The 13303-nt window shown below is 39.9% G+C and overlaps 1 protein-coding gene across 1 annotated transcript in view; it reads left to right on the forward strand.

Moving 5' to 3' along the window:
* The first annotated feature begins 1837 nt into the window (after positions 1 to 1837).
* LOC126353427 (glutamate receptor ionotropic, NMDA 3B-like) overlaps positions 1838 to 13303 on the forward strand; it is a 47004-nt gene continuing 35538 nt past the window's right edge. The window contains exons 1-2 of the mRNA XM_050002763.1: positions 1838 to 2104; positions 5450 to 5541. Coding sequence (XP_049858720.1) covers positions 5522 to 5541 — 20 coding nt within the window. The 5' untranslated portion in view covers positions 1838 to 2104; positions 5450 to 5521. The remainder of the gene's footprint in view (positions 2105 to 5449; positions 5542 to 13303) is intronic.

Consider the following 13303-nt stretch of genomic DNA (forward strand, 5'->3'; position numbering starts at 1 on the left):
GGGGCTACGGGGTGGTGGCAGGGGGGGCATCCGCCCACCCGTTCAACTAACACTACCACATCCGATTAACCATGCTGGCCCTGCGTATCTGCAGGAAAAACGGCACCATCAAAAGAAACCAAGAAATGGTAGTCACAATGAACCAAAATGACACCTGACACTTTCATGTGAAACTTCAGGTTGTTTGCTACAAAATGACACTTTTACCAATTCTGTAATAATATATTAATGTGTAGTGTCTGTTCTTTCAGATGTGTCCAAAAGCACAAACACCACAAATTCATATAAATGGACGCACCTAGATGCGCAGTGGATCTACCTTCCCTTGTGTGGATATGAAAGTACATCCAACCACGTTCGGGAATCTAAAGAGTAGCGAGCATGGAGGAAATGGACAGGGACTGTGGATAGGTGGCACTTGGTGGGAGTGTGGATCAGTCGTGGGTAATGCCGAGATAGTCCGCATCCGCACAGCTGCGGTAACACTGCCTCCCAGGCGGCACAATGGTTAACACGACTGTCGAGTAAGCAGCAGATCCTGGGTTCGAATGGCGGTCTGGTACAGATATCCAGTCGTCGCTGATGACTCCACGTACTGTCCCGATGAAGCTGACATCAGTAACCCCTTCCTTTTCATTTCATTTCTCCCCACCCCCTCTCTTCCTTCAATTTAGGTATATTTTTTAGATAATCCAACCTATAAGAACGTGAGTCTTCTTTTGGCTGTAATGTCTCGACAATTTTCTTTATACTAAATATAAACAATAACAGCATACACCGCAGGCATTGCCTTATAACTCGAAGTAATTCTTTCAGTCACTAACAGAAATGGATCTTCTTAGCAGATTATTTTTGAAATTTATTTTTGTGACAGAACATTTGACTGCCTGTTTCACATGACACGATAAAATATGCTCGCAGCTACAGTATTGCAAGCAAGGCAACCAAGTAGTATGCGTGCCATTAACGATCTCAGAAATATCAGCTATGTCTATGGGACTGCCTTGAGCTGCTTGAGTGGCCCATTTTGCTATAAGTGGAGACTGAATGGGCAAAGCGTACAATAAACCATGAAATCTGTTTCAAAAATATTGAAAATTTCATTGTATGGTCCTCTGAGCACCAAGAGAACCAAGAACGCAAAGGCACTCGCCAAATTGGGACAAAGGGGTCTTGTTCGCTCGACTGCATTCTGCCGTGCACAGAGGACAGAACCAAGGTGGCTCGTTGCTCCGTCTACTGATGAGCAAAGTTAAAGCTTGCACTGCTCCTTAACCAGTTACCCCCACTCTTCCCCCTACTAACAGCCGCTGTGAGAAGACGTAAAAGCGACATTTCATTCAATGCGACTGAGGCTATACTGGTTTCCTCACGTTTTTTTGTCTTTGTAGTACAACTTGCAGTATACCGTATCAAGGGATTTGCCTACTTAAGACTGGTACAATTTGTTAAAATCAAATATCAGTTAATGTGGCATCGGAGATAAAAGCACTCATTCGAAGAAGAATCATGTTAAAATATCGCACGTCATGCCTTGACCAGAGTGTAGTGGACTTGGGAGCCGAAAGAGGGGGCAGAGTCACGTCCTGCCATAAACTAATTTTTTTCGTGCCAGCATTTTAACACATTCTGGGACTTCCTTATGAACTTAACACAACTATTCGACGCTATTTACATATAACAGAGTACTCTCTCAGGAATGGGTATGTCGTGCGTAAACGCAATTTATTTATACGCACAACATAATAGTTAATCACAGCGAGTAACCATAATCGTAAGACTGCTAAGAGAGTTTATATCTGTATTTTGTTTTGAGTTCAGAGTCAATGCGGAGAAGAAAGGAGTTTACACTGTTACCGTTTTGTGGTTTTCCCAGCACACATGGAATCTTTAGCAGTCGATTCACTGTCCACGTTACAAGTGTCTTCGATTATGAGACATCTATCCGATTAGAAAATGAAGAATGAAATTGCTGCGAGTGAAGCGACTAGCAATGACATTTTGTATTCTTGCTTGTCACAAATATTTGGCCGTGTTTTTGGAATATGTCGCAACTTCCGAGGATGTGGTGAGACAGGAGTCTAAGAATACAGCTTAAACTGCTGTGAGTGAAATGGTCGGCAATGAAATTTGTATTCCTTGTCTGTCACGAATATTTTGCAGTTTATTTACGTTTGTGTAGCGATATCTGAGTGTGTAGTTACATGAGACTACTGCTTAAACCGCTGCGAGTGATATATTTAGCTGTTGTTTCTGCGATTTCCGAGGTCCACTCGTCCACGGAAGGAGGTGGTGCCAGTATCAAGCTCAACTCACGCGAAATGTGCTGCTGGACGCGTAGACTTCATTTTAACGTCAGTTCAGAGTCTTCCCTCCAGAGACGCGCAGGTTTTGAAGCTCATGTCTGCCAACGTCATAATCGTCATGTGCCTCTCCAAAGTGACTGCTAACAGACTTGCCAGTTAAAGTAACAGATGAGGAGGTAGTAGAGTTCCAGTGAGACCGCTCAGTGCGGCTCCTTTGTGTGCCTGGCGACATGTGGCAGCCTAATAGAAAATTTAAAACCACTGTCACAACAGAAAGGGCATGATGCACTGTAGCTATATAAGTGTTAAGCATCTCAAATTAATGACCTTCGCAAGGCAAAACAGATGGGCCCACAGCGAAGCCCATATCATAATTAATGTAGCAGCCACATCCTGTAAAGGTGTACAAGTTATTGCGAGCTAACAACTCAAATTGTATTAACTGAGCAGAACTGAACGATGACTCAAAACAAGCGTAATTCATTGTAGAAGTATGATCTAGCATCAAAAGTTGGAAATTTATTTTGGTATTATTAGACTTTTTCATATTTTGTAAATAATTTTAGTAAAATTTATCGAAAATGCCAATTAAAATAATTAAAAGTAAGAAACTCATGCACCATGAGAAAGTAGATCTAAAGACGAGTCGACTGAGGTGCCACAGCCTTGGTGCTCCTTAATCTGATGCGAGACAATCAACTGAGCCAGGTGGCGCAGTGGACCCGCATTTGGGAGATAGAGGGTTCAAATCCGCATCCAGCCACCTGGAAACAAGTTTTCGTGATTTCCGTAAAGCATATGCCAGGATGGTTCCTTTGAAAGGGCACAGCTGATTTACTTCCCCGTCGTTGAAACATCCTGAGCTTGTTGTTTGTTGTTGTGGTCTTCAGTCGTGAGACTGGTTTGATGCAGCTCTCCATGCTACTCTATCCTATGCAAGCTTCTTCTTCTCCCAGTACCTACTGCAACCTACATCCTTCTGAATCTGCTTAGTGTAGTCATCTCTTGGTCTCCCTCTACGATTTTTACCCTCCAAGCTGCCCTCCAATACTAAATTGGTGATCCCTTGATGCCTCTTGGTGATCCTGAGCATATACTATTTTTAAGCAATCTGTCTTCCTGTGAACATGTATACTGTAAAGGACGATTTCAATATTTTAATGATAATGGGAGAAATGATAGTTAAGGATGTTTTATATCCACTAGTGAGATGCAGGCTGGATAGATGCATCATCTGACAAGTATAATAAATATGTAAACCGAAAAATTTTTACGTGGCGAACCAAAGTGAAATTTCGATGACACTGAAAAACGATCAACGCGACTATACACATGGCCGAAAGCGCGCTTTTACTATCCAAGTCACGGGCAGTCACGCTAGAGAGTGTCATGATACGATTTATGCAGATAAGAAATGCTAGGAGATGAGCGATGAAACTGCCACATTGCTAAACTTACAGAAATTCTGCTAGTTTGCTATGTTGTGAGAATTTCCGGATAACACTCCTAGAAGAAAAGTGGCACATTGGTGCTGGATTTTGGAATATCTTCGACAGTCGTTGGATTTCGACATACTGTCGACAGTCGCTGGACTTAGTCAGTCGAAGTCGTGGGGACTTTGATTTTATAGATGCAGCTTGAGACTTTGAAAAAATTTGACGAAGTTGGGGTTTGGAATATTTTTTGCGTAATGGGGATGTGACAGAAAACTGAACATTTGTTCACAGATCAGTATTCGTCTAAATTACGTGCGAAATGTGAGATTTTACTGTTTTTGGGATCCCATAACGTGAATAAATTTTGATAAACTGTATAATTCAGTGAATATCCGTGTCTTAGGAAAAAAGATTACCGTTCTGCGACTTGATGACTTAATTAGATTATAGCGGGCATAAAAGTAAAAGCAATCACCTACTTTGTGGACCTCCTAAACACCAACGCACATTAGAGCAATAAATAGTTTTTTTAAAGTCCTTTAAGAGGAGCAGTATTACGTCGTGATTGAAATTTGTATCGATAATTTGAAAATTTGGGTTCCCTTGCGTTTATGTTCTATTTTATGACAGGAACAGGAAAATATCAGTAAATTAAGAGTTTTGTATTAGATGTAAAAACGAAATAAATAATTAATATGCATCTTTGTGGTAGTGTAAGGTTAATGTTTAACTGTATATATTTTAGTACTGGTCAGTGTGAACTGTGGATTGAATCACTCGGAAATTTCGAGGGCAATGTTTTAAGATTGTTAAAGCATAATTAGTTACTAACAAACAATTAAATTTTTGGATATCCGCTTTTGCCGATGACAGTGTTACCCTTTTGATATCCATTTTGTCACTATAACAACAGAATATTTCACAAAATATTAGTTTTCTGGCTAACTCACCTAGAAGAAAATTGTCACATACAGTGCATACTGTGGATTGTACACTCTTATGGACTAAGCATTACGCGTTGTTTAATATACTCTTGTTCAGAAAATGGAGGGATTTTATCTTTGATAGTGATCTGAGAAGAAAGTTTTCATTTGATCTTGCTTAGCGTATGACAATGTCTTATTGCAATATTTAACCACTTTGTAGAGTAGCTTAAGGCCTAGCACTGCGGACCCTTGTGTTCACCGACATTAGTGTCGTATGCATTTTTGTATCTACTTTTAAAATAACTTTAATTCATGGATGCAAAGAACCAGTGAGATGTCAGTTACATGTGACTTCTTAGTATCGATGTTTTTTGTTTGAAGCTAAGCAATTCGTCGTTTTATTAACTGCCAATATAAAGACTTTATTAGAGGCTTTATCTTGTTATTGCTTAAGGAAATCGTCATACATCAACAGAATACGATCTTTGATAGCTCCGACATCTGACAGTGTTTTTCGTAGTGCTTTAAATGTTTAATATCTGCTTTATGCTGTGGAACATATAGGATTAGTTACGCCATCGCTGCTAGTAGTGAGTCCTATTTTTATAAATTTTTCTAATACTATGCAATGAAAAAACTACACTTGCATTTTTGTCAACTTTTACACTTTGTTATGAATCTCCTATTCTTAAAAATTGAGAAATAAGCAGCTTATTACTCAATGGCTGTCAATTATTGTTTGTTTAAACTGTGTTCCTTAGTTATGTTCTCTGTGTTACAGGTATATTTCAGTTCGTTTTCCAGTATCACAGAGGACATCAATATTTACTTTGCATCAATATGGACAACGCTGATGCAACAGAAAAATTTTACGTAAGTATCCTCTGAAGAAAACTTTCTTGCGAACTAATGCTCGTGAAAAACCATAGAAAAATTTTGTGAACCTTTGTGCCCGTCTCCCGTCTTACATTGTGCTTAGAAAATAGCGACCTTCTTGTTGTATTTGAACAGTAACATTTTGACATTGCCTATTATGCGTAAGTAGTGCAATACGTTCCCTAGATACTGCATCAAGGGTACGCTGGGTTGCAGAAACACGAGAAAGACGTACTTTTTATTTAAGTGCAATTCAATGAAATTACTTAGCGTTATGAAATATTACAGTACAACAGGGCTAATGTTAATTATAAAATAACCTAAAATATTAATTTTTAGAGTTTCTTTGAAGATTCTTCTCAATGGATTAGAAGCAATTTTCCAATAGAGAGATCTCGACTTCACTCTTAATTTCCATAAAATTACCTGCAGGATATTTGATATGATCAGACAGTTTACTGAAAACATGTGTACCAACATATCTGATTACTAATCATGACCCCTTGAAGCCATTGTAGAGGATGTTTTTAGTCTTAATGTACTTTCGTCCCTTCTCACTAGTTTTTTTTAAAAAAGATAAAAATTGATAACAGTAAGACACACACACACACACACTATATATATATATATATATATATATATATATATATATATATATATATATATATATATATATATATATATTACGGGTATAAGTGCAGGTACGAACACGACTAGGAAGATGCCGGGACAAAATAGAAATATAAAACCTAGCTTTCGCAGACGACCTGGCCATAGTATCAGACAACAAAGCAGCAGCAGCCAAACAAATAGAGGTACTAAAAGAATGCGTGGAAAAAGTTGGGCTACAGATCTCTTTCGAGGGGTCTGAATTTTTCTGCTCAAAATTAAACATAACAAAATTAGATACAAAATACGACAATATAAACAGAGTTGCACACTTCAAGTATCTAGGTGAATTCCTTGAACATACAGAAGGAGAAAATATCGCACAGAAGACTCGACTACAAACAAATGAAGAGAGCATTTGGCAAGAACACATGTATAAAAATAATTGCATGGCCATTTACACAAAATTCAGACACTACAACATAGTAATCAAGCCTAAAATACTGTATCCAAGTGAGACGCTAACACTACATACGAAAAGCGACATGGAAAGCATACTGAAGGAAGAAAGGAAAATCATGAAGAAAATTCTCAGCCCAAAGCTGACGGAAGAGGGATACAGATCACACCCTAGGATAACTATGGAGAAGATGTCAAACATAGCAGCAAATGTCAGAAAAAGAAGGTTGAAGTTCTATGGGCACATCATCAGGCTATCACCGAAACGACTCACCGAGAGAATTGTTACAGACAAGGGGTCAAATCAACAATACCATGGATCACACAAGTCAAACTGTCAGCAGCAAAAATCGATCCAATAGAAATTGAAGACATTAATGTACCTAGAGACAAGATACACAGGTGGAATGTGAGGGCAGAGAATGAAGTCCCAAAGAAACCAGGGACAAAGTGGACTGAAAATAGAAAGAGACTCCATGGAGAAAAAAATGAGATAATCGTGGAAGATCAGAAAAATGCTCAAATTAGGCAGAATGTTTTGCGTGATCCTACAGGATCTCGACGCAGATATCTAAATTGATGACTGAGAACACGTTATTGAACAACGTTACATCACTGTTTGCTTCATTTACAGACTATTAATTATAGTCACCATGAGTCATATGTTTTTAGGTTGGTGAGTACTTCCAAGTACACGTTGCACAAGCAAGGCATTAACGTTTATTTTCCCCCGGATACAAAGTGGTTCAAATGTCTCTGAGCACTATGGGACTTAACTTCTGAGGTCATCAGTCCCCTACAACGTAGAACTACTTAAACCTAACTATCCCAAGGACATCACACACATCCATGCCCGAGGCAGGATTCGAACCTGCGATCGTAGCGGTCGCGCGGTTCCAGACTGTAGCGCCTAGAACCCTACGGCCACCCCGGCCGGCCCCTGGATAATAGGTCAGGTTTTGGAGTGTGGGGGCGTGGATTCAAAATAGCTGACAGGCATAATCCTCTTCGTGGTGCGGTTATGACTGTGCAGAAAACATCTGGTAGCAAGTTATGTGATGTGTTTGCAGGAAGACTGTTAGACACAGAGACAAGAACAACTACTACACTGAAGCGGGTACATATTAAGGTACCAATTGTCACAATATCTGTACCTATACTTTTAACACTCTGTACAGGTGTGTATATACAGTAGTTGTGCAAATAAAAAGTTTCTTGAAAACGTCTCTGACAGTATAATTTCTGTAATATACTGTTCCTCCATAACCTGAAAACAGAAGTTTTTTATCCCTGTAAGTTTGGATTCTCCCAAAACTAATGCCATAGGTCATTAGTGAATAAAAATATAAGCAATAAACTAGTCTCATGTTTTCAGTTGATACAGAGTAGTAAGTGAATTTTACGTTGTTTGTGGCCTTGTGGAATAGTTTTTCCTTTAGTGTGTGAGGTTAGACCCCTTTTTGTGGGGACACTTTCGTAGCATACTTCTCAATATGCAGAATGTGTATCATAGAGACTGGTGAAAAGAGAAATATGAAATAAGTATCCTTCTGATCATACAAGTGCTCCAGTAGTGTACTGAATGTTTGCGTCTGTACTTGCATTTGGATTTATCACATTTCAGGTATGCAGTTTAAAGAAATCTGCTTCACTAACAGAAGAAGCAGATTGGCGCAACGCCTTGAAACTAGTAATGGAAAGACATTGGCATATTTACCGTACGATCTTCTGCATTTAAAATACTGAATTATTGTATGGCATATGAAAGTGACTGATGTATGTTTTTATAAGGACAAAAAACCTACTTTATACGAACTTCAGTAGTCTCGTGAATTGCATTGTGTAGTAATAATAACAGCAAATTATAGAATGATATATTTGACAAGTGGATACAAAGGAAAAATGTAATAACAAGTTAACTGAGTCATATATCTAAATGTATTTTAAATTAAAGTCACCCATCTCATTTTTATGTCTGTATGTGAATACTAATCTCAGGAATTACTGTAGGGATTGTGACATGGTTTTCACCAATAGATAGACTGATTTAGAAAGAAAGATTATGTATATAACGTATAACTATTTCGTGCAAATTTGCTGAATTATGATAATATAAAGTTCCAAGCCGCGTTTTTCTATTTGTATGCGAAGGCTATTGTCAAGAACTACTGTGGAAATGTTCATATGATTTTCAGTAATAAATATAATGATTCATGAGGATAGCTTGTGCATATAATTTATTACTGCCACTTCATACAAGTCTTTGCCTGTCGATATGTAGTGCTATTTAGTGCTACCGATACGAAGCCAGGGCAGGTTGCTAGTATAATTCCGGTTTGACAATAATTTATACATTATCTACATTATTCTCTAGTATATAAGCAGTTGCAAACAAGTTAGTTCATATTTCCAAAACGTATGATGCGCTCTTCATTCGTATTTCATCACTAATCACTGTACTGCACACATGGCCCACAGTGCACACGTGACGCATTAGCACATACACAAGGGGATGCACCTGTAGACTTCAGAACCATGAGACTGCTGCTGTATTTCTGTCATGTGCCTCATGCTTTCTCATTTGTCCGTCTGCAAATACAATCAGCATCCCTCCTTAAGGAATGAGATGTTAAGCTCAAGAATCTGTAAGTGATTAACACTATCAATCAAAGATCTTCGATATAAAATTTTCCAGTAAGATATAAAATTTAACTAGGAAATTTTATTATATAAATATCGTGATGTTTTGTTATCAATTTACACTGTTTTGTGCCATCCTCTTCACTGTGTTATCTAAATAATCCTTTATCATCAGTCATTTGACATCCACTGATATACACTTGTCCTGCGTGTCTTGTGCTATGATCGATGCATCTTCCATCTGGCTATCGTATCGGTCTTTTCTTCTCTCTTGAAATCAAACAGAAAATTTCTTTGCTTACCTACCATCCATTAGCGTGGTAGCATGTCCCACCCACCGCCATTTCATTTTCGTTATGCTCCAGTATTTTTCCCGAATCGTTTGTTTGGTTTCTTGTTTCTTCTGCTAATTCCCAACAAACACTCTCCATTGCATACTGAGCAACTCTTTTAAGCTGTCGAATACTTTCATATTTAAAGTCTTTGTGCGACATTCGTAGTACAAGATTGGTAACTGACAAAGATTGTAAATTTTCCGAATCAGACATGGGAATCTTAGTTTTGAAACCTCTGTTTGGTTTATCAAAAGTGCTACTTGAAATTATTTCCCTTCGCTGTATTCCGTTTGTTGTCCATACAGTCTTTGCCGTACATACCCTAAATTTAAAAAAATCATAAATTGAGTCTATGATTTCATTGTTAATTTGTTTTAATTTCTTTTTCATGTATTCATTGAACATACTATTAGTCTCACAGTAGTTAAGATTCAGGTCAGGTTTCAAATTTGCTCAATTGAATGCTTCCACTCACTGTTGAAGTATTTTTGAACTGTAAGTAACTAGCACAATATCGACTTCAAAACAAAGGAAGTTTAGATGTTTTCCATTAAGTTAGTTAGTTGTTTATTCAAGCACAGATTATTTACAGACTGAAGGCAGACATTTCATAATCATTATGTAGTGTGGTCCTCCTTGGTGCAGACAACGGAAAGAGGGAATAAATGGTCGTCGGAGAAGTACTGAGGGTCAGTATTCCCTGGCAGATCACTCAGCTGCCGACCTTCCGTCCCTGGATCGTTTGGGAGTCAACTTCCTCTTGTACCACAGGTGTTTCGTTGTCTAATAATGAATCGATTAAACTAACGAGAGACACCAGGAAATTTAAAGCTAAGCTCTGGTAATCAAATCGTACGTTCAGAAATTAACACAAGAAAGCGACTCAACCCTCTCGTGAAGCCTTCCTTGGCCATCGCTCACATATAATATCCTCTTGATGACTGAATGACTTGCTGTGGGACAAATTAGAAGTTATAAATAGTTACAGAATGAGAATAAAGGGCGGAGAGTAAACCAAACTTAAACACGACAGTCAAAGAAGCCAGCCATGAGTAACGTATTATCTGGAAGACAGGGGTCAGATGATAGCGATTACATACTCTGACGTGTGGATTTGCAGTGCAGGTACGTCACGGTGCAGATGTCGTTATAGCACAGTCGCAACCACCGTAGTTGCGGCGGGCTTCCCAACGCAAATCATGACGAAGGGATCGCAGATGGCTGAAATCATTGTTGTTCCGCAAGGGCAAAGAAGCAACACTCGTAACAAACTGCCGCGCGCGATGACTTTCTTGTCGAGCACTCGTTGACAAGGCCGGCCGGTGTGGCCCAGCGGTTCTAGGCGCTTCAGTCTGGCACCGCGCGACCGCTACGGTCGCAGGTTCGAATCCTGCCTCGGGCATGGATGTGTGTGATGTCCGTAGATTAGTTAGGTTTAAATAGTTCTAGGCTTTAGGGGACTGATGACCTCAGACGTTAAGTCCCATAGTGCTCAGAGCCACTTGAATTCGCTGAGAAACTGCAACTGGACGGGACTGGAGTGTGGCTCTTGGTGTGCCTCTGCGGTTAGCAACTAGAGTCCTGCAGCCGACATGTGGCCGGAGGGAGGCGGGGAGGGGGGGGGGCGAAGGAGCCGTTGGAGCAGTCTCGCTTCCTCCTACAGCGGCACGGTCTCTTTGCCCCTTTAGTTGGCACACATACTTGGGCACCAGCTCTTCGAACTTAGGAAGAACTGGTATACCGCTGTCACGACATGGCCTCAACGTACATTTGAAAAAAAAAAATCCATAAAAACGTCTGGGGAACTGTGATAAACTTCGCGATCTTGGGCGTTTTGTGTATTAATTAAACTGGGGATGTCAAAACATTACCCCGCCCCCTGCAACCGATGGACCTCTATTGTGTCTGCTGACCAGGGAAAATTAATTTAATAGTATAAGAAGGGTAAATAAATTTGGTGACTTGTCAATTAATCCACTAACTGGTCTGAGTTTAGTATCAAATTGCTCTGAATTTTATGATGAATCTGTGATTGAAATAAGTTAAGAATAAAATTTATTCCTATCTCCTCCATTGTGGTAGGGACTGGTCTGGATAGTGTCTGTGGCGCTGCCACGTGCGATATCTGTGCTAACATACACCACTTCGTTACAATTGAAAAAGGAAACAATTCTTTAAAAAATTAACTAATACATGCACATACGAGGGGCGTTCAGTAAGTAATGTAACACATTCTTTTTTCGGCTAATCTCGGTTGAAAAAAATGGTGGGATTTGTTGCGAGACGCCGTGGAATATTCTCGCTTCAGCACGTATAGCTTCATGAAGAACTTATAGGAGGCGGCGCAGCCTTCAAAGCTGTGTCTCTAGAGGAGGTGTAAGCCAGCTACAAAGCTGTCATTGAGTTTCGTTTGGGAGAAAATCATAGCAATGCAGATATTCGGAGTCTCTTTCAGAATGTCTACGGAGACCTGGCAGTGAACAAAGCAAAGTGAATCGTGGGCGAGACGTCTGCCATCAGCGCAACAAGGTCGCACAAACCTCTCCGATCTGCCACGTGCCGACCGGCCGCACACAGCTGTGAGACCTGCAGTGTTGGAACGTGGGGACACTCTCACTCTAGCTGAACAACGGGACATCTGTGTTGTTAGAGCTGATACACTCGTCCACCAGCAAGTGCCAGTTGGTTTCTTGCCGCCTAACAGGAGACCATAAAGACCAGCTACTTGTGCGTTACAAGGCTGATCGTGACAATTACTTTGTCGAAAATCGTCACAAGCGATGAAACACGGTTTCATCATTTCGAACGGGAAACAAAACAACAGTCCATGGAGTGGCATCATACCACCTCTCCTCCGAAAAGAAGTTCAAAGCCGCACCCTCAACCGGTAAAGCCATGGCGACGGTCTTCTGCCGCTCTGAAGGGGCTGTTCTGTTTGATGTCCTCCCTCACAAAACTAACCTGCTTTAAAAAAAAAAAAATGTGTTGCCTTGCTTACTGAACTCCCCTCCTGGTAATATTATCTCATTTCTAAGTTAATATGTTCTGTTCTTAATATTGAAATGTTGTGAACAGAGTTTTTCACACACATTTTCAAACATGTTTTCAGCATCACTGGTAACTACCCACACTACAAAAGCACACATTACAGTTCACTGCAAAGCATAGCACAACACAGCACACACATACACACACACACACACACACACACACACACACACACACACACACACACACACACACACAAGCGCGCGCACGCACACGCACTTACTTTCGACTGGCATCAAGACGTTGACGGCACTTCCATCATTCTAATGAATACTTCGAGTTGTTCCCTTGGTCTGTCTGAAATGGCTGAGTCACCTCCTTTCCACATCAAATGAATGTTGAACTCAAGAAAATGGAAACAGACTACAATTATCGATCGAGGATTCTGGACATAGGATTTTATAGTGAGATTGATTAAACTATGGCAGTTTGCTGTAGAATGACATCTGGTTATTATTAAATAGTGTAAACTTTTACCTTCCCTACTCTGTGTTATGTAAATAACCATCAACTTCATACTACAAATTAGGTGTAATTGTTTTTATCGTTTCGTCGATGACACATTCGTCGTGTAGCCTCATGGACGTGAGAAGTTTGGAGAATTATTGGACCACAGTGATATTAAGCTTACGATGGAGGTAGAGAAGAATGCTGTCTTACCGTTACTT

Source organism: Schistocerca gregaria, chromosome 1 (genome assembly GCF_023897955.1).
Source record: "Schistocerca gregaria isolate iqSchGreg1 chromosome 1, iqSchGreg1.2, whole genome shotgun sequence".
Classification (NCBI taxonomy): domain Eukaryota; kingdom Metazoa; phylum Arthropoda; class Insecta; order Orthoptera; family Acrididae; genus Schistocerca; species Schistocerca gregaria.